The sequence below is a fragment of the Pyxicephalus adspersus genome, chromosome 9, assembly GCF_032062135.1.
Source record: "Pyxicephalus adspersus chromosome 9, UCB_Pads_2.0, whole genome shotgun sequence".
NCBI lineage: Eukaryota > Metazoa > Chordata > Amphibia > Anura > Pyxicephalidae > Pyxicephalus > Pyxicephalus adspersus.
The window spans coordinates 7,677,084-7,700,021 of record NC_092866.1 but is presented as its reverse complement, the minus strand read 5'-3'; the positions used below and the strand labels follow the sequence as shown (position 1 = coordinate 7,700,021).

Genomic DNA, 22,938 nt, shown 5'->3' with positions numbered 1-22,938 from the left:
TACAATGACAGACTGCTGTAAACGATGACGTTTCTCATCACTGGGCTATTCAGCAGCTGTAATTGGCCAACATTCAAAGGTTTTTTTTTTTAATGCGTTTTTGTTCTTCAGATTGTGTGTCTCTCATGGTATCTGAGCTTTGACTCCCGTTCCTTTCATTGATGTGACCAGCTCCACACAACAACTCTGAACGGCCATCACTTTGTCAAAGACATGATTATGTATTTCCTGTCAGAGAAGATGTATTGCGCTTATTCATCACCTGTCAAGCCATCAAATTTCACAGCCAAACTCTCCGCTCTATTTAAAATCGAAATAGCTTTATTATGTCGCATATAACATTTGCAAGTAAAACATTTTCTTGTCAGGACTCAAAATATTTGAATTTTCAGTTTTCTAAGTGGCAGCAAATTTCCCTCTCTTCAAAGCTTACCTGTCAAATGGTTTTTTTAAAAATATTGGCGCCATGAAAACAGGGTATTTAAATTGACACAAAAGGACACAGCAAACACTATACTGTATTTTTTTTTTTATCCTTTTTGTTTTTATCCTTTTCCTTTCTGGTGTCCTATGTAGATGTTGTTGGCTTGGACTGCCTAGGCACCTGGGACATTAGTTCCTTACTCAATCTTGGTCAGTTTTCCCACAACATCAGTCATGGTTAAATTTTCTAGATATAAAGAGCCTGAAATGCTTACTCAAACACCAAAAGGCCAAATGTAATATTCATGGTAGGTAGTGCTAGCTGTGAAAGACTGCACATAGGAGACGGGCAGCACGGTGGCTCAGGGGTTAGCACTCCAGCCTTTGCAGCGCTAGGTTCGAATCCCAGCCAGGACACTACCTGCATGGAGTTTGCAGGTTCTCCCCGTGTCTGCGTGGGTTTCCTCCGGGTACTCCGGTTTCCTCCCACATGCCAAAAAAAACATGCAGTAAGGTTAAATGGCTTCCCCCTAAATTGACCATAGATTACATTATTGACATATGACTATAGTAGGGATATTAGATTGTGAGCTCTTTTGAGGGACAGTTAGTGACACAACTATGGACTTTGTACAGCGCTGCATAACATGATGGCGCTAAATAAATACTGTATAATAATAATGGTCAGAGACAGCTTCGGGAGTTGCAGGAGACTGGGGACATGCTTCAGGAGACGTATTACATTAGTCTGCTTGAGATCATGGTTAGTAAAGCAGAAATAAACCTGCGGGATTTACCTGCATTCTATAGCACGTGCCGTCATCTTCCTTCTCTTTTTCCTCTCATGATCCTAAACCGTCTTGATTGGCTGTGCCAGGATGACGTAACTCTCGTGCAGGCTCATGAGAGTTCATTCATTCCTTGCACATGCAAGAGAGACCAGGATTGACAGGTTTCTTTTGCAACCAATGCTGACAAGGAGTATGCACAGCCCAGCTTTCTCGCTAGGATCCTCGATCGATAAGGCAGGTAAGAGATTATTGCAGAAGGGACATCACCTGTCCCTTTCTTCAATAATGACCAGCCTGATTGAGGATTTGTTAAAATGGACCTTTATATCTCTTTAAAAAATCATTGCTTCCACATTTTTGTAGCCTTTTCAAAAAATACTTTTTTTCTCTCATCAAAATTCATTATACAAGGTCAGAAGAAAAAGAAACCTTCGACAAGAAATTGGATGAATAGCAAAGAAAATACATGATTTTGTGAAAGAAAATAAATCAAACAATTTAAAGTTAAACAATTTAACTGCGGAAGGAAGTCCAATAGTGCCCACTTCATTTCTTGGCTGGAATGTCCAGCGTCATTTAGCCTTCGAAAAGATCTGACCTCTACTTTTCACCAGACTTATTCAAAATGTCATTACATAGGGAAACATAAGAGGCTGACATCGATTGAAATTTGGGTTTACTAATTGCATTTAAAATATATGGTTTAGGATTTATTAGTGAATACAGAATTGTAATATTTCATGTTTTTTTTCTTCTGCCATAAGTGGAGCTTTAAAGCAAATCTGTATCTCTCAGGTGCTTGTACTTACATTCCATGTGGTACCCTGCTGTCTTGTGTGGTTATAGGTTCCAGGTTGGCTCTGGGTCTACATTTACACATTGCTAGCCCACATGTGACTTCAAGCCTGGCAATTGGCTGCACTTTTGCGGAATGCAGATCATTTTCAGTTGTCTTGCAGGTGAACACTGAGTAAAGGGAAGCTTAAAGTGAGCATGAGAGATGTATGGTACACAGCAAACCTAAACTAAATGTGTCACCGATCCATCCAGACCTACAGATTGGCTAATAAAGAAAGTGGGACCCTGATAAGAAGAAAACAAGAATTGTATTAAAAAAAAAAAAATAAATGTTTATGAGAGACAGTATTGGAGCAAATTAAACACCATTCATTTAGGGTTTATATCCACTTTAAATAGGTTTGGGTCTGTGCCTGCTCCCTTCAATGTTCTATGCTGGCTGACAGCACAGCTGTGGATTCCCAGAACCTCCAGGCTCCACTGTGCCTAAAGGAAAAGAATAGCACATGTAATCACTGCGTCTTTCTGAGTTCATTACGCATCACCATGTAACAGCTGAGTTCTACTATTGTATACATTCAAATATAAATTGTGCCTGTTGTACAGAGTGGAACATCCTTTAATGCATGTGTATTTATTTATTTTTTTTCAGATGGAGACGGCCAGCAGGATCATCTGCTACCAGCTTGCGAAGATGACAAGTGCCTGAAGAGTGTCATCTATCTCATGAAACATGGCTCCACTCAGGTTAATTTTTTTTATTTTTTTTTTTTATTATAAAGACATTTACACTTTTCCTATTTAAGGCATACTGACATACTTGATAGACCACCTTCCTAGCAAGGTATACTCACCCATTTATTATCATCCTCTCGGCTCTGTTAGAGCTCCATCTATCCCAGGGTAGAATCCTTTAAGGAAAAGGTGGGGAAGGTGTAGTGTGTTTGTGTATGAATGACATACCTTCTTTGTGGTTAGAGGCTTTTGGGAGTCAATGTCTTTTTGCCCTGAATGGGTGCAGCAATGCTGTAGTTTTAAATTGACATATTGGTGTAGTTTTAAATTGTCACCTAATTTATCAAGTTTCTGAAGACCAAATTTTCCTCAATTGGTCCGCTTCCCAATGGCTAACAGTAAGATTTATTTCATGATCTCATTCTGCAAAGGGAATGTCTCATTGGCTACTTTAGGAAAACGGACTGTTACAAACTCTGCCTTTTTTAGACCCTTTGAGAACAGATAGCAAAGAATAAGGTAGAGGGCATGGAAGGTAACACGCTCTGCTTGTTTTATATTTCCCCACTTGAGCAGGACTCGCCATGCTTTTAACTTGCTGGATAAACCCTGCCCTTCTCTAATCCAAATATAAACTACTTTTTATTCCCATTTGATTTGGTGATGCAACTCCTGTCCTGTCAGTGCTCTTCCAATTTGCCCTGTGGTATAAAGCTTCCTTCCCTAACAAACTTTCAAGGAATCCCACCTCTGCTTTTTCTGTTGCATCTGATGCAAAATACCTGTTGCTTCTATGTGTGAGAAAGCATATGACCTCCTCCTAGTGCATTGTTATATGATGGAGGGGTTGATGTCAATGCTATCTCAAGACTCCAGTACCAGCCAATATAGGTTATTTTAGTGGCAGCTGTGACCTAGGAAAGAGCTACAGCACCTGGCTGAATATCAATGGGTTGAAAGTCGGGGGAAACCTTACAAGCTCTCCATAAATGCAGGGAGTCTGACACCGGTTCAAACCCAAACACTTCATCCTAGGAGGAAAAGTAATATACTCCCCAATATTTCCAAGGGCTTTGGCAGAACTGCAGAGGAGTGTGCCAAAGGTAACTTGTAGCATCAGGGCTGGTTTATTCAACAGAACCTGTCCTGAATAATCAAAATGGGTCTCTTTAGAGACACTGTTGGTCAATGTGAATTGTGATGTCTGTGCCCCCCTCACCCTTACAAAACCGACATGTACTGTAAAGCAAAGAAATGAAAGCCTTTGTTGCACCAAAAGATTTTTTTTTTTATTATTAAATATATTTTAAGATTTTACGGTGGAAAAACATAGTGTAAACAAGTTTTTAACCAGTATATAAAATAATCCAGTAACATTTTAGACACGTTACATCTGTTCATAATAAAAGTAAAAAAAAAAAAAAAAAACAATACATATTTGATACACAATATCAAAATTGCAAAAATTAGATACAAACAAAATTCTCGTAACAATGGGTGTTCATTTATTAATTCTCGTTCAAGGTACTACGTAGTGTGGCAAAAACAGTTATACAATTTAGTTTTGTTAGTTATATTTAGTGTGTTAATAAAATTTTACCATGTTTCAAAGAAAACTTGAGTTTTAGATTCTTTGTGTGAGCATTAAGTGATTCTGTTTTTCGCAAAAAGTGCCAGAGTTGCCACTGGCGGACTTCCTTGTGAGTGTGTAGAATGGCCATAGGATTTAAAAGGGGGCATAATGAAAAATCCACCTTTAGATTTGTGTAAAAGGATGTTCTGTGTATCCAATCTTTTAAAATGCGCAACAGTGCTGCTTGATTGTATAAGGCCACATCTGGTACATTCAACCCACCATTTTAACCCAACAAAATAGTACGATTAGCTACTGCGTGTTTGCTGCCCCAAAAATGAACGAAATAAAAAATGTATTTGTTTTAGGTCTTGGATTGGCAAAAAAATTGGCAAAGTTTGAAATAAAAACAATAGTCTGGGGAAGGTAATCATTTTGATTAACGCTGCTCAACCCATGAAGGAGAGCGTAAAGGAAGGCCAGGTCTTAAAGTCCTTCTTCATTGATCAGATAGCTTGCGTGAAATTCAAATTGTAAAGTTTTGCAGAATTTTTGGGAGGCACCATAAGAATTTTAATCATAATGCAAGCAGCATAGTTTGGCTTTCCAGACAGAGGGAGCTTTGACATACAGATCCTAGTTCTGGAATATATTAGAATAAGCGCTAAATAGGAAAAGGGAAAATATATTTTAATATTGTTTACCCACAATCAACACCTCCTATCTAATCATTGCAGCAAACAATTCCATGGTCATATGACTCACCAGGACCTGAGTTTTCTGTCTTCCTTGCTGCATAACATGCTCGGGTGACATGGACACTTCCTACCTGCTTTCCAGCAAGAAGGTTTTATCAGGTTCCTGGGGGCATGTTTTTCATAGCAAGAGAATGGTTCTGCACAGGCTGTACCTATATTCATACAAAATGTTCCTTATTAATATAGGATTTTTCAGTCCATATAACCGTGAAGGGATACTGTAGTCGAGAACACTTGTGGGAGGGGCAGTCTCCTAGCCCAATATGTTTTCCTTTATTGGCTTCCTCAGGGGAATGTGAGACACAGACAGTACACTGTAAAAGTGTATAGAGAGGAATACATAAAAATGTTATGAAAAGAGTGTTAAAAACAACCAGTTGACGCAAAAAAGTGTTTTTGTTGTATAAAGGTCGAAGCATAATTTGACAGGTTTAAGGAAATTGGCTGAAGAGTGTTCAAAAAGACCCAGTAATAATAGAAAATATAGAGAGTGTGAGTAAGACATTTCAGCTAGTCCCAGGGATGTCTGAAGAAAGGCTGGATCTGCATCAGAGATAGCGATGCTGGGTGCTGTGAATGGGAAGACTATTCTAGAGCTGGAGCTCTTTTTCCATAATAATCTAAAAAAACATTAAATTGCCTTACAGGGGTCCCTAAAACAGAATGCTTGTTTTCTTTTTCAAAAGAAATTGTTGTGTTTTTTTTTTTTTTTTTATTAAATTGTAATCGTTAATGTTATGTAATGAGTTGCTTGGTAATTTATTACTTTGCAATTTTAAGTGGAACATTATCAACCAGTAGCTCTCTTTAATTCCAGCCCCAGAATCGCAGTTTACAAATCCTTTAATGATGAGGTTATTATTGTGGGCTGTGTTAGTTTGAATGTTTAATCATTTGCCATTAGCTGTCTTGTAGAGGCAAAATAAAATGTTCTACCTACAATGGAGTGGAAGATTGACACACTAATGCTCAAGGCATTTGATTTAAATTAAAATTGACTAGATTGCCTTTTCAATTTCATTTTTATTACTTTAAAGGGCCTAGTCAGGATAGAAGCACAGATGTTTTTGGTAGAAAGATAATATAGGGAAACATAACATACATTATGCCAAATGTACACCGATTAGCCAAAACATTAAAACCACCAAGTGAATTTTCTAAAGGTATTGCTTTGGAACTAGGAAAAATGAGCAAGTGTAAGGATCTAAGAAACTAATCTGAGCATCACCAAATGGCAGGTCTGGTCAGATGTTCTAGGTATGTAGGGGTCAGTACCAACCAAAAGTCATCCAAGAAATGACAACTGGTTATTATAATAATAATATTAATTATTATTATTATTATTATTAATAATATTAATAAACAGTATTTATATAGCCCCAACATTTTATGCAGCACTGTACATTAAATAGGGGTTGCAAATGACCGACAGATACAGACAGTGACACAGGAGGAGGGGAGGACCCTGGCCTGAAGAGCTTACAATCTAGAAAGTTAACCAAAGACAGGCCATGGGTGCCAAAGAATATCTTATGCTCAAAGAGGGATATCCTATCTGGTCCAGATCCACATGAGAACTTAGTATCATTACAGTGGCCAAATAGAAAGTAGGCTGGCATTGTTTTCTTTCCACATCCCAAAAACATGTGGGTAGGTTAATGGGCTTCCCCACAAATGTGTCCTTAGACTATGTTAATAATAAATTGGACCACCAATGGACTCTAAAGCATTTTAGATCATGTAGATGTTTGTGGTTGGGAACAAGGCAGGCCAACAGAGACAGTGTAACTTGAAGTGGAACTAAAGTTTCACTTTGAACTTTAGCAGTTTAGTTGGTTATCGACAGGTGATGACCCTTCTGCAACAACTGATCCTACCTGCCTGATTGCCAGGGAAACCCAGCAATCCCAGCTTCCTTTGCACGTGCTGGGAATGAGTTGACTCTTGTTAATTCTCATTACATCATTCTGGCATGGCCAATCAAGATAGCCAAGGATCGTCTTCAGGAAGTAAAGAAGGAAGATAGCAGCACTTTGTGATGGAATGGGGATAGGTGAGTATCCACGAGTTTAGTTCCATTTTAAAGGATTTGCTTTTAGGAAATTGCCAGATACCAAAGGACACCCTCAAAGGTCTTGTAGAGACCACACAAGATACAACTTTTAACAGAACAGTCATTTCAGGCTCTTTTCTAGTTTCAGCTATTGGTCTCTTCCATTAAACCTTTTTGGTGCTCCATTTTTCGATGCCATTTATAAAATCATGACAGCTACCATTGATGTAATTTGAAGGTGCATTCCCTGGAATCAATATCACTCACCAAGCCACCATGTCATTCCCAACTACTGCTTGCTAAGTCTGTGACCTGGTGCAGGCATTTTTATTTGAAGTATTCCAGCATCTTTAATGCAAATGATAGTTGACCACTCAGGACAATGTGCATTAAGAAAGACAGTCTGAAAAGACAGCATCCAAATTCCATCCTGCAAGTTTCTTTTTAAATATGTCTTCTCTTTGGCCATGGATCAAATCAGTGAACATTAAAATATTTTACCAATTAAGATTCAAGACTGTCCTTTAAGTTTTTCAACTCCCACTGCAAAGGAAAGGGTTATTATCTTTGCTCCTTTCCATCTTCTCATCCAGCAGCGTTACAAATAAGAGAGTTTCATTATCTGGCCCGGAAGCTGTCCCCAATCCCTGTATTAGCTGTATTCACAATAGAAGCCGAAGATATGATAATATAGGTCAAACAGAAATCTTCAGCTGTATAAATTTAGACTTTGGCTCTGTATAAATTTAGCTAGCTTTTCGTAACCCAATATCATTTAGTTTGTTCGGAAATATCTGCCATGTCTTTAAAGTTTTTCTAGCATACAATATTACCATTTTTATATTAAAAGAATACAAAATGTTGCTTTTCCAGGGGAGAAAAGATTAAAGTTAAAGTGAACCTGTCAGCTGTTGAATTTTTAAAAATAATAACCCTGCTTGAAATCCTTATTATTCAGAAAACCTTTCACTGTGTATCACACTTCTGACACTGCTTTAATTTGGCAGCCAAGGGTTCAGTTTTGTTTAGTTTAGATCTAACCCTTAGTAATTCTTCTTCCAATGAGGTCACCCCTTCTAACCAATGAGCTGGTTCATCAGTAGAATTTAATTGGATCAGTAGGACTTAGTCAGGAAGGTGGAGCCCAATTAAAAAGATAATTGCCCATTCGAGAGAAGAGTAATAATGCCTCTTGATAGCCCCCAACAAATAAGATATACAAAACATTCCACACTCCCTTGCAGCCACCATGAAATCTTGCCCTTCGATCTGTTCTGATGAAGCAGTGATGAGGGAACATGTTACCTCCCTATGTGACAGTGCTGACATTTTTTGGTGGCACGTGGTGATTGCAACATCTTCCACTAGGGTAAGCTTTAACACTGCCTTACATTTACTAAGGAAGCATAGATCTGTTGGAACCTGTTGGGGGTTAAAGAGACATTGTCACTTTGCCCTGAGTGTCATAGAAGAAGGTAAAGTTGATTTTCAACTGTCCAACATCCAACAAACTAAAAAATAGTTTGGGGTAGAAAGATCCTTTGATACAGGCAATATGAAGGGAAATCTTGATTGGCATGGGGGAACAAGTATTTATAATATATAATAAATAGGCCAAAGTCCACATCCCTGGGTAATACATAACCAACAAGAAGCAAAAGATGGGACTTTTTGGGCTACAAACAAATCAATAAAATGCTTTTTATTCAATAGCATATGCGATAAAATCTAATAAAGAGCATGCTGAACCCAAATACAACTGTCTTTCTCCTCCAATTAAAGTGAGCAGATCCATTGTGTCTCTACACAGTTTGCATAATTTTGCTTAATCAGGAGAAACACAAAAAAAAAAAAAATAACAGTATGAACACAAATTCCTTGCTACAAGTTGTCATATAATTACATAGAAGAACCACTTCAGTGCTTCTTTGGGAGAGAAAAGAAAGGGAATCTGTCTATACACATTGTGTCCCTCAAAAATAGTTTCAAAGTTGCTAGAATTTCCCGTAAAACACAGGAAGAACGAGCCTGATGAAGGAGAATTATGCAAAACATATAGAGAGACTCAAGAAACACAGACACAATGGATTTGATCACTTTAATTGAAGTAGAAAGATGATTGCTAATATTGCTCATCAAGAATTTGCAAACACTTTAATGCCCAGGAGCACCCTAACATAAGCCTATAAGCTCCAGTCATGCCTATGGAAAAAAGTGGAGAACAACAGCACGATCATACAACTGTATGTTATTTTGTTCCTTTTGCTGAAAACTATAACCTCATTTTCTGTTTTGAATCATCCCAGCATTCAAATCTTGAACACTTTTTACTAGTATACCACAGTGGGGTCCTATTTCTATTCAAACTAAGAAGGTAAATCCAAAGGTGAGGAAGCCATCTCTGTATCAGGTTGATCACAAGGATTCTAAGACTCCCTGCACCCTTTAAGATCATCAAGTTTTTTTTGCATGTTTGTTTGAACACTTTGTACTTTTCTACATCTTGTACCAGAATAATCACTGCTAACCTTGAACATTCATTCTGACCATGCCTTGGTTAAGGATGCTGTGGTCTTAGCCACATACAGTTAGGTCCATAAATATTTGGACAGAGACAACTTTTTTCTAATTTTGGTTCTATACATTACCACAATTAATTTTAAATGAAACGACTCAGATGCAGGTGAACTGCAGACTTTCAGCTTTAATTCAGTGGGTTGAACAGAAAGATTGCATCAAAATGTTAGGAACTAAAACCTTTTTTAACACAATCACTTCATTTCAGGGGCTCAAAAGTAATTGGACTAATTAAAAAGTTTAAAATAAAATGTTCATTTCTTATACTTTGTTGAAAACCTTTTGCTGGCAATGACAGCCTGTAGTCTTGAACTCATGGACATCACCAGATGCTGGGTTTCCTCCTTTGTAATGCTCTGCCAGGCCTTTACTGCAGCGGCTTTCAGTTGCTGTTTGTTTGTGGGCCTTTCTGTCCGCAGTTCAGTCTTCTACAAGTAAAATGCATGCTCAATTGGGTTCAGACCACGTGACTGACTTGGCCATTCAAGAATATTCCACATCTTTGCTTTATTAAATTCCTGGGTTGCTTTGGCTGTATGTTTTGGGTCATTGTCCATCTGTATTAGAAAAAATTTTTTCCCAATCAATGTGACTGCATTTAGGTGGATTTGAGCAGACAGTATGTCTCTGAACACCTCAGAATTCATTTGGCTGCTTCTGTCCTGTGTCACATCATTGATAAACACTAGTGTCCCAGTGCCATGGCAGCCATGTACGCCCAAGCCATCACACTGCCTCCGCCATGTTTTACAGATGATAGGATGCTTTGGATCATGAGCTGTTCCACGCCTTCTTTATACTTTTTTCTTGCCATCATTCTGGTAACGATTGATCTTGGTTTCATCTGTCCATACAATGTTTGTTTTTCCAGAACTGTGCTGGCTTTTTTGGATGTTTTTTTTTATCAAAGTCCAATCTAGCCTTTCTATTCTTGGGGCTTATGAGTGGCTTGCACCTTGCTGTGCACCCTCTATGTTTACTTTCATTCAGTCTTCTCTTTATGGTAGACTTGGATATCGATACGCGTACTTCCTGGAGAGTGTTGTTCACTTGGTTGGCTGTTGTGAAGGAGTTTCTCTCCACCATGGAAATGATTCTGCGATCATCCACCACTGTTGTGTTTTGTGGACGTCCAGGTCTTTTGGCGTTGCTGAGTTCTCACCAGTGCTTTGTTTCTTTCTCATGATGTACCAAACTGTAGATTTTACCACTCCTAATATTGTAACAATTTCTCGGATGAGTTGTTTCTTTTTTTGCAGTTCACGGATGACTTGTTTCACCTGCATGTAGAGCTCCTTTGACCGCATGTTGTCTGTTCACAACAAAATCTTCCACATACAAGCACTGCTTAATATCTGCTTAATTGATAATACCATACCAAAGGAATTGCCCACACCAGCCCATAAAATAGCCTTTGAGTCAATTTGTCCAATTACTTTTGAGCCCCTGAAATGAAGTGATTGTGTAAAATCCTTCATACATTTTCATGCAATCTTTTTGTTCAACCCACTGATCTAAAGCTGAAAGCCTGCAGTTCAACTGCATCTTGGTTGTTTCATTTAAAATTAATTCTGATAATGTATAGAACCAAAATTAGAAAAAAGATGTCTCTGTCCAAATATTTATGAACCTAACTGTATATGTGATGTCATGCTGAGATGGAGCTGTAAAAAGAATGTGCATAGCATCAAAGATAATGTTTATTTTAGACCACTTTGTGACTGCTTGAGTCAGAGAAGTGCTTTTTCAATAGCAGGACATAATAGTACTTAATGAGGACACCTTTTCTCTCTTGTGCGATTGTTTGCATAGAGACAGTTGTTGCGCATGTTGTCTGTGTTATATACAAGGTTGGGTAATGTAACTGAATTACATTTATTTTGCTAAAGCACTGTCTATTATAGGCAATTGCATTTGTATATAAATACTTGTTCAATATTTTCCCCAGAAAAGTTTATAAGCTTTGTTGAGAGAAGCTGTAGGTCGCGGCGATCCACTGTATTGTGAACCATCTTTTAGTAACCATCCAAAAACAGCCTGGTGGTCACTGAAAAGTGCTGGGTGGTGCACCTGGGTAAAAAGGGCTAGGGAGATTGTGGACATCTCAGATAGCCCCCACCCTGCTGTCATTGTATTGTCCCTTTAGTCTCACCTCTGTTGACGGCATAGAAAAGCCATGTAAGCCTAACAGAGGGAGCTCTCTGATACCATTTTATTGCTGAGAACAATGGCACTGACACATTGAGCACTACAGGGAGCCCAGTGACTATAACTAATAACTTGGACATTGTATTGCTGAGGACAATGGTACTGACACACTGAGCACTACAGGGAGCCCAGTGACTATAACTAATAACTTGGACATTATACAGCAACCTGGACCAAGGCAAAGCTACTCTACTTAAGTATAATTTCACAGGTATTCCCTTTTATTTTACCCTGTTGCTATTGTTCTGCTATAGTTCTGTTATAATTCTGTGATTAGTCTTTATTTTTCTGTATTTGTTTATGCACTGTGTTTTGGTATGTTTTTACTTATTAAACCCTATAAAAAGTGTAAGCTGAATCTCTGAATGCTCTAAGTAGAAATAATGTAACTTGCTGAAAATGCTACTATAAACATTGTGATTGCCGTGACATCCCTGTTTGGCGTGGCCGCGAGTGACACAGACAGTATTAAAGAAACAGAATCATAACTGCGGTTGTCAAGGATAATGGTGCGTGCTTCCGTCTAAGCACGTGGTGGCAGTCTACCTGTGATGGTGTGTTTGGCAAGAGGTAACAGATTGGCTAACCTCGCCCCGTTACGGCCCTCCTTACCCTTCTGGTGCATGGATTGTTGCTGAGCGTGCTGGAAAGTCTATGAGCAGGGGTGTGGGCTGAGAGGGCGTCCGTCACAGAGATCACTATTGTTATTTACCCCCTTTTCTTCCTTTGTTGGAAGAATTGTTTTTTTGTGATATGTATGTGTTAATGATCTAATTTTGTGTCTTAAATTTTCATGGTTACATCAGTCAGTTTAAAAAAAAAAATGCACTTGTTCATTTACTTCAAATTTTCATCACTCTAAATATAGAAATATATCTAAATATGGAAAAGGTTTGTCATTTTGATACATTTTAAAGATTGTATTGAAAGTTTCAACCTAACAATTTTCTTGTGCTCTTCCTTTTAGTGGGTTCCAGTGTTGCAGAATTTCACCAATGGAAACACACGATGGGCTTTTATACCTCAAACCTCTTCTCTTACCCAGTCGTTTCCCATCACCCTTCATATCGGAGATTATAACATAGACGGTTACCCAGATGCACTGGCTATTTTGCACAATACATCAGGAAGGTTTGTACCTTTTCACATAATGTGATGCTTTTATTATTATTGTACTTTAGTTTTTGATTAGTGGGGGGAGAGTTTTGGACCTTCAAAGGCTTTTTGTGTCCTCATCTTCTAAGAGCGTATGCTTCTACACTATAATTTTTTTTACAAATTCACCGTCAGACATGAGTGTGATTGGTGCATAACTACATTGCTATGTTTCTAGACTTCTGTGTAATCCAGACTTCTTTTGGCTTGACTTAAAAATGTCAGGTTAACTTTTCATGGCAAGTTAATAATCTACTTTTAAAAATATATAAAAGGACTTAATATAACCTTTATCGAGAGGTCTAGATAATTGCAAATTTCTCTCTGCTCAGTTTACATGCATGGTTGTACATCGACCTTAACGAGACCCTGTTGCCAGGCATTTTATTCAGCATAAATATTACTTTAAGATTGTATACACATTATATATATTTTACGCATGGTATTTATGTTTCTTCCTTGTGTGGACAACCAAAAGCCCTGAGGGTGCCTCTGTGTGCCGTCATGTCAGCAGATTCAGAGCTATCACATAGTTGACACTGGGTATTTCTCTTCACTCATACTAAATGAAAGGTTAAGTATTTAGGTGAAGACCTGGGTGAAAGGCCTGGGACAGCACAGACAGACATTAGACACTCCTTAAAGAAATGAGGGCTATGACCAGCAAGGAGAGAGGTGGCTGTAATAGGGAAGTGGCACATTTTCTGCCAAGCTCAAAGGCACAAATGATTTTTGAAACAGAAAAACATGAAAATATAGTAACAAAACAGTTGAACTGATCTATTATCTGCAATAGGCAACTTTAAAGAGACTGTCGGTGACTGTGGACATCCTAGGGGAGATGGTCGATGACTGTGGACGTCCTAAGACTGACGGTCGGTGACTGTGGACGTCCTAGGACTGACGGTCGTTGGCTGTGGACGTCCCAAGGGAGACGGCCGTTGGCTATGGACGTCCCAAGGGAGACGGCCGTTGACTGTGGACGTCCCAAGGGAGACGGCCGTTGACTGTGGACGTCCCAAGGGAGACGGCCGTTGACTGTGGACGTCCCAAGGGACACGGTCGTTGACTGTGGACGTCCAACTGAAGACGACCTTTGACTGTGGACGCTCAATGGGAGACGGTAGTTGACTTTGGACGTCCTACGGGCGACTGTGGACGTCCCACGGGCGACTTTAGGCAACTGTGGATATCGTACGGGCGACTGACGGTGACTGTGGATGACCAATAGGCGACTGTCGGTGACTGTGGACGTCTAACGGGTGACTGTCAGTGACTGCGGGTGTCCAACAGGTAACTTTCATTGACTGTGGGTGTCCTACGGGAGACTTTCTATGAATGGGGACATCCAAAGGGATCCTATGGGTGACTGTGGGTGACAGTGGACATCCTACGGGAGACTGCCGGTAACTGTGGACGTCCTATTGAAGATGGTTATAGACTAAAAATGCTACTGGTGTAGTTAGGTATTGGATACATTTTTACAAATGACTGAACCATGAAACTTTTGTGATCCCTGCTATTACAGTCCTTTTACAAATTTTACTTTCTGATACAATCAAAGGACCACACAATAATTACCAAAGGGTCCCAGCTCAGGCACAGGGGTTTTTTTATATGTGTGTGCTTGTACAGTTTACATTACAGACTATATGTATATTGTTCATATTTTAATAATACTTTTTGCTGTTGTACTACATTCTGTTTTTATTTTTTCCCCAATGGCACTGTTCTATTGTCCATATTTACTAACAGCCAGTGCTGCAGAATATGTGTGGGTGCCAGCTCATTACCATTCAGATGTATTTGTTGTTTGGTGGTATTTTTTTTTCTTGATGCTGATTATTCTATCTCTGTCATTGTGTCACATCTGACATCTCATGAAGTTTGTTGTTCTCCTGATGTTTGTCTCAATAGATTTGATTTACTTCCAGTCACTTGTGTGGCTGAATTGTTTACAGCTTGCAAACTGGAAGAGACGTGTTTTCTTTTCATTGATGTGACTAATCTAATGGAAAGCAGAAACAGAAATACATTTACTGAAAGACGGAGGTGGGGGGATAAAGAACAATTCAAATGAGGTCTGAGAAATAGCTAATGACTGGGGCCTGGGACTGTCTTGAGAAGAGTATGTAAGTGCACGATTGTCCAGAATTCAATTCTGCTAGTTAGTGAAGAAGAGGTAAAGCCAAAATCAGACAAACAAATGTATTGAGATGAAATATGTATATATGGAAGGCCTGTCTGCCAAAAGATTTGTATTTCGTCCATCAAGCTCTAAGTTTATCCATAGCCTTGTCTGGCAGGGCAGAAAACTTTTCTCTGCTGCAGCAAAATAACACCAACAGGCCTTTTCCCTTTCCCAGTCTGTAATTGAACAATAAAGACTGATGGGCTTGACTCTTTTTTATTCTACTTGATTCTCTATCAGTGGGCTTGATTTATTAAAGCTCTCCAAGGCTGGAGAAGATACACTTTCATCAGTGAAGCTGGATGATCCAGCAAACCTGGAGCGGATTTCCTAAAATCATTTGCTATTTCTCAGCAATTGTTGTCAATCCTGGACCACCAGATCTATTCCAGAATTTGCAGGACCATCCAGTTTTACTGATGAAGTGTATTCTTTTCAGCCCTTGGAGAGCTTTAATAAATCAGCCCCATCTTGTTCCTATATTGGGATTTTTGTGTATTGGAATAATTTTGGAAATGCCCAGTTCCAGGTCTCGGCCAAACAGGTAACTCCGTGATACCGGGTAGCCCTGGACCTCTGCAGTGCCTATTTAATGTTCTAATAAGCGATAGTATCTCAGCACAACTAGATTAGCACTGCCTGTCCTCCGTGTGCCCATTTGGCTCCAATTAACCCACTTCTCATTTAGTATTTTCATCTGTGTTTTCATACTTGAGGGATTTATGCGAGAACGTAAGCCTAGAACCGCCTGCCTGTCTTCAAGAATTCCTTCACAAGCTGTAATTACTTCTCCTCTTCTCAGGGCTGGCACTGCGGAATGGGTTCTGCCAGCCAATTGTGCCTCCCCTGTAATTATTTCATCAAAATGTCACAGACAATTTGCAGCGCAATATAATAAAACCATTATTGTTTGTTATGCCTCTTGCTTCCCACCTCTTTTTTTGGGGGCTGACAGGCGCTCGGAACAAAGTCATCGTTGGCACCAGAAGGGGCCCTTGATGAATAACAAGAGAAATCTTCCCAATTTTATTTGGCAAAGCACAAGTACGGCATTTCTTTTGGCTTAAAACAGAAGTTATTACTCACAAATGCAAGATAAAAAAGTGTAGCTAAACCCAAGAACAAATGACACACACACACACACACACACACACACATATTTTTTTCGTGATTCTGCTAGTAATAAATTTGCTGTCCTATGGTGACAACACTCCCTGTATGGCATTTATTAGGAAGCAGCGTAATCCCGTGACACTAAGTGTGTTGAGACCACAGCCCTGCTGTTTAGGTTTATATGGACTTCAGAACACACAGCCGCAAAGGAATACAGAAATTTGCTGTTTTTTTTTTTTTTTTTTTTTGCAGAATAGAACTATTAGTTCTTGTTGGGTTGAATATACTTTCAAGGCAAAATCTTAGCACCACATTTTACCATGATCTTATACTTCTATGTATAGGGCAATCTGCCTTTTTTACTATCGTCTATTCTCTGCTTTGGTTAATCAATCTTGGCTATTTAAGCAAAATGCAAGGCAATGGAATTTTATTAGGATTCAAAACATGAGTGCTTCCCATCCCGTACTGATGTCCTCTCCAGCCCATTATGTAATTAAGCATTGTCTGCATCTCAATTTCTGTTGACAGAGCAAATACCGTGTGCAGAAATGTTCATCCTGATGGCTGTTAGCTGTGGTGAGTAAAGCTCACAGCCCTTTAGGATGATGTGAACAAACAAAATGCAACACCATGGTCCCACTACCTATCCCATGGAGGGCTGCGGCTTACAGGCCCCCAGTCATGTGGTTGTCATAAGTCACATTTTTCCTTTGCAGGCCCATCCACTATCACCACTGCCAGCATTTATCTGGCTGTGGCACAGTGTTCTGTAACTGCAGGGCCACCGACTTCATATCCACATTTACTGCACACAAGCAGCGTACAAGAAAGTTTGTAAGCTGAAAAGAAATTTGTTAGGCAGAGAAACCGACTCCCAAGGTAGATTCGTAAGGCAACAATAAAAGGTGGAAGTTGTGATTTAGAAAAGTGTGTTGTGGAGGTTCTCATTAAAGCAAACCATGAAGTTCCATAGCTAAGAGCTGGTTATCCAGGCTGTGGCTATTTTGGAACACATTACCTCCTAAAGTATGGCCCAGGAAGCTTTTGGTAAAAGAGGTATAATTTAGCCCAAAAGCAAAAAAAAAAAAAGCTTTTAAAACATTGTCTAACTCAGCATTGGCATAAATAAAAAACCGGAGTGCTTCAGTACAAAGCTTTATAAGCAGCATTTGCTGTTTGGCACAAAAACAATACAATTCAGAAAATAAGTGCTGGAGAACCCCTCTGTAACACAAAATTGACTTATAAGAAGTCGTTGACAGAATAGATCCACTCTCCACTCCTCAAATCTCCTATTTCCCACCCACGGTACTTAGGTAAGCATTATGTCACCGCTGAGAGGTTTCTTTAAGATTGCAGAGTAGCCAAAACTTTGCAGGATCACCCTCTTGCTATAGACAGGTGCAGATTTTCCCACCTCTTTACCCCAGGGAGGGACCCTTAAAACAGTCTGAAAGTCACCTTAACTGACAGCTAAAAAGCTCACGCGTCTCATGCAGCTCATTCTGCCAAGTGGTAATGAACCTGGAGCTAACCAGTCGTCATCAGATGGGTGGTCAGTCAGCTGCAGCTCATGAGGCCTCTGGAGGATCCCTGGTTGAGATTGGCTTACTAGAGTGCCTTGTCAAAAAATTTCTCATGCTATGTTCCATGGGTGTCTTCCCAGAAGGACATTGAGTTCAACGATACACAAGGCCAAGGGTAATGGAAGTATAGTTCCAAATATTTCCCTTTTTAGGTATCTTTGTCACAGCCAATTTGCAGCGCAATATAATAAAACCATTATTCTTTGTTATGCCTCTTGCTTCCCACCTCTTTTTTGGAGGGGCGACAGGCGCACAGAAAAAAGTCATTGCTGGTTCCAAAAAGGGCCCTTGATGAATAACAAGAGAAAACTTCCTAATTTTTTTTGGAAAAGCGCAAGTACGGAATTGCCTTTGGCTTAAAACAGAAGAAGCAGTGTCATCTGGTGATAGGAAGTGTGTTAAAACCGAGGAAAAGGAATAGCCTGCAGAGATGGAGACATAATCCTGCCCCTCTACAAAGCATTGGTCAGACCACATCTGGAATATGCAGTCCAGTTTTGGGCACCAGTTCACAAAAAGGACTTTGTGGATTTGGAAAGAGTGCAGAGAAGGGCAACTAAACTAATAAAAGGAAAGGAGGAGCTCAGCTAGGAGGAGAGATTAGCTGAACTGAATCTATTCTCCCTTAAGAAGAGACGTATAAGGGGGGATATGATCACCCTGTATAAATATATAAATGGTCCAAATAGAGAACTCTCTTCCCAACTATTCACTTGAAGGTCATTACAAAGAACAAGAGGGCACTCTTTGCGTCTGGGAAAAAAAGAAGTATAAGCTCCGGATAAGGAAGGGTTTCTTCACTGTAAGAACTGTGAAAATATGGAATCGGCCCTCTCAGGAAGTAGTTTCAGCAACTACTATAGATTGCTTTAAGAAAAAGCTGGATGATTTTTAGAAGCAAATATTATAACTAGGTATTAAAGCTTTAACTGCCTTGGCCGTATTCCCAAGTGTGGCTCGGGGTGAATTTTATGTACCAAAAGCAGTAACCCCGAGCCACACTCGGGGTAGGAAAAAAAAAATCCTACCTGCTCCCCACGATCCAGCGGCGTCCTCGGTGATCCCCAGCTGGCTTCTGCATCAAATCCTCAGCTTTATTAATATGATGCATATAGCGTGGGTACGCTGGGGAGGCGTGGCCTGGCGGGAAATTTAAAACCTGACTTTGTAACTATGTAAAACCACAACCCTGCCCAGTGTACATTTATATGGACTTTAGAATCCCCCCCCCCCCCCCCCCGTCTTTATTTTATGGAGATAAGGAAAAATATACTTTTTTAGGTATATTTTTCATCTGCTAAGAGTGGTTAATGTGGGAAAGGAGCCCAGAGAGTGTAAATGGCCTTCCATTTGACTGGATGGTCCATTTTAAAGACCTGCCCCAGTCACTTCAGCACTGGCCCATAAGACAGTTAGGCTGGGTTAGGCCAGGTTTACTTTTTAAAAGCTTTGTTCCTTTTATAAATACAATTCCAGGATCTTCGCCTTTACAGGAATCCTGATGTTATTGGTTGAATAGAGCAATATCACAAAGAAATGCACTTCATATTTTCCTACCTGTTTTCTTGTCTGCAGAGACCAGCAAGGGCAAAGGCTTGCAAATAACCATTTCCACAGCATTGGATTCTAAGAGCCTGTGTTTTTCGATACCTTACAGGACTAATAAATACTTTGGCAATACAGTCATCGCGCAAACACTGACCTGCGTCATGGTGGTCAGAGAGAAAACAACCAGGCTTTAGTTACGGTTTGAAAGTAAGATCTCTGCTCCTGCTGTGTTTTTCATCTCTAGCACCTACTGTTTCTTTCACATCTCAAATAGAGTCGAGTGGTCGCTGTAGCACACATAGGAAACGTAGCACAGCCGGGGGAACATTTAGGAAATGTTACAACAGCATTTAGGGCACCTAGAAAGGACCTCTTACTGCGTCCAGCTATTTTGCTTTAAATTTCCACACCTTAAGGAAATGCGTAGGTCTCTCTGTTAACCGCTGCATGCTGGCTTTCTGCTGAATGCTAATTGATATTTATTTCTCGCCGGAGGAACGTGTGTGTATGCGTTGGAATTTTTTTTTTCTTTTTAGTGTTCCTTCATGATTACAATGGAAATGTTTTGCCACTGAAATTGTTTAACAAATATCACACAGGTATTATTCATTTGTACTTTAAAGAGACTCGGTCACGTTAATAGATTGAAGGTAAAAGCACAAGGGCTGGGGTAGAAATAGTATGGAGCAGTTTTTCCCAACAAGGGATCCGTGGAACCTTAGGGATCCTCCAGAGGTTGCTAAAAGTTTCTTGGGCCATGTGGTATTCTGTGTCTTCTAGTTTTACTAACACCAGTGATCTTTTTGGCTATCTGTAAGGATGACATTCTTCCCAATGGCCAGCAATGTAAGAGGAATTGTTCTCACTGACCACTAAGCTAATAAACTGTGAGCTGTGGATATAGTATTTATATAAGGGCTTCCCTAAGACCTGAAAGTTTTTTTTTAGTTAAAAAAGTTTTTTTTTAATGTAAAAAGTTTTAGAAAGGTTGGTATAGCAGCCTCCCAACCTTTTTAACACATCAAAACACATGTATTTCAATGCAAAAGTCTGTGTTTCCTGTAATGAAAGCTTACTAGGGCATAAGGGAATAAAGAAATGGTCATTCTCAGCCTTAGAAATATCATCCATTCTGCACTATTGAAGTAAATGAGAATCTGATGACCTGCATTACAATACCAATCTATACGAGCCCTTAGTGTAACATGGGGGAACCCTTGAAATAACTTTCAGGTCTTCAGGGAACCCCAGCTATAGTGACTATATCCACAGTTCACAGTATATTAGCATTGTGGTCAATGGGAAGAATGCTTCCTACATTGCTGGGTATTGCGAAGATTACCACCCTTACAAATAGCCAAAAAGATCATTGTGTCAGTTAGACTGACCTGAGAGCCACAAATTGCTCATTGCTCATTGCTCATGAAACACCTAGGAACCTCTGGAAGAAGCCTAGAGTTCCACAGGACCTTGGTTGATAAATACTGGTATAGAGTGTCACTTTAGTGATCGCTCCAAGTCACTTGGGGTTACACCCAATATAGTGGCCCTGAGTCAGTTTTTCAAAGTCTATGCAAGACATCTACACTTACATGTGTAAAACATACTCAAAACACTTTAGGTGCTTGTGTGATCTTATAAGAAAGTGTATGGGTCCCCTTAACTTTAAAAATATAACTGTCTGATAACTCTTCTGTAATCGAGAAGAAGGGTGGTTAGAATCATTTACTTCTATCATGTCTGATCTTCTTCGTCTGAGCTCCAAATTCAACCTTCAGAGATCGCCAACTGCTTTCTGCAAGTGGTAAATAAAAAAAAAGTATTCAAAATGTAATATAAATTTTAAGTCTTATTTAACATATTAAATACAATCCAAAAGGAATTCCTGCAGTTTGTACCTAAACTGGCGGCATTATACGGCTTTACATTCAGATTGATAGTAACGGATGACAGCCTTGACGCTTGCACCTTTCAAAGCAAAGACCTGCCAGCTCCCATATTCCTATCCTTACAAATCTCATTTAAGTCTTTGTGTATAAAGAAATATCATTTACTTTGTTAAATAAATGATGAGTTTGGGGATAATTTTGTATGTAATTGACTAATCAGCACTGCTCACAAGTTTGTTATTGTGCGTTCAACATCAAACATCCAAATGAGGGTTTTATCTGCTCTCTCTGCACAAGAGCCCGCACGCCTCACATTGTTCCATAAATAATACCGGAGCAATCTATATCCTTCTCACGGATTCCCCTCTGTTTACAAGGTGCCAGATAATAAAGGAAATTCTTCTCATGTTATAAGTAAAACCTCCTTTGTACCTGGAAAAGCATATCACATTTGTATTTACTGATCAATCGGTTTGCTCTAAATCAAGGTTTCTTACATGTTCAGCTGGTTGTTCACTTCACATATCCTTTTTAGACAGCTAGCAAAAGCCTTTTTACAGCACTGGTTAAGCTACAGGCTAGTCTACTGAACTGATTCTCCTCCTTGAATCGGCTACCTGACATGATGTATAAATGAGATTTATGCTTTAGGCTTAGAATTAGGGGTTTAACTGGTGTCCGGGATAAGTTTTAGAAATTGGGATAGGGGCAGCACAGTGACTCAATGGTTAGCACTCTGGCATTTGCAGTGCTGGTTCGAATCTCGACCAGGACACTATCTGCATTGAGTTTGCAGGTTTTCCCCGTGGTTCTTGCGTGGGTTTCCTCCTGGGTACTCTGGTTTACTCCCACATTCCAAAAACATCTGGTATATGTGTTCATTGAGAGCTGTAGAACGTTTCATTGTAAATGACAAATCAGTTCTCTGACACAGCGGGCAATGCGAATGGTGCTGGCTCTATACATACCTATTGTGTCCTCTGTGCCACAACAATTACTTCTACCACCAATATAGTGATCAGCAGAACCATGAAAAGAAGAAAACAGGATGTAGATATTAAATTGGAGCTGGTAACTTTACAAGTCTGCATAAAACAATTCCTCCTAGGTTACAAAATATATATATATATATATATATATATATATATATATATATATAATGGTATAACTTGCTATAATGAGTGCTATATTATAATGACATCCATGGGCTGGTGCCCACATATGTAGAGCTCCTTCCAAGTAATGATTTGAAACCAATATTTACCCGCACGTTGGGTGTGAGGTTAGGAGTGCTTGGCACAGACAATCATATAGTTGGGTCAAATGCAACACGTTTTGGAAAATAGGTCTCCCCATTTTTATATGAAATCCAAACTGAATATGCTAGCTAGCCTGAGATAAGACTAAAACTGGGCTAAAAAAATTATTAGATTGCTCAAATAACAGCCTGGAGAAACAACTATAAGGAGCATATTGGAAATCTTCCATTAAGGACACCGGTAACAGTGACATTGGGCGCATTGGTGGTTCAGAGGTT

General features: G+C 39.5%; 1 protein-coding gene across 1 annotated transcript in view; it reads left to right on the top strand.

The window, feature by feature from the left end:
* ITFG1 (integrin alpha FG-GAP repeat containing 1) overlaps window positions 1–22,938 on the top strand; it is a 161,101-nt gene that overhangs the window by 61,222 nt on the left and 76,941 nt on the right. The window contains exons 9-10 of the mRNA XM_072422463.1: window positions 2,665–2,759; window positions 12,884–13,047. Coding sequence (XP_072278564.1) covers window positions 2,665–2,759; window positions 12,884–13,047 — 259 coding nt within the window. The remainder of the gene's footprint in view (window positions 1–2,664; window positions 2,760–12,883; window positions 13,048–22,938) is intronic.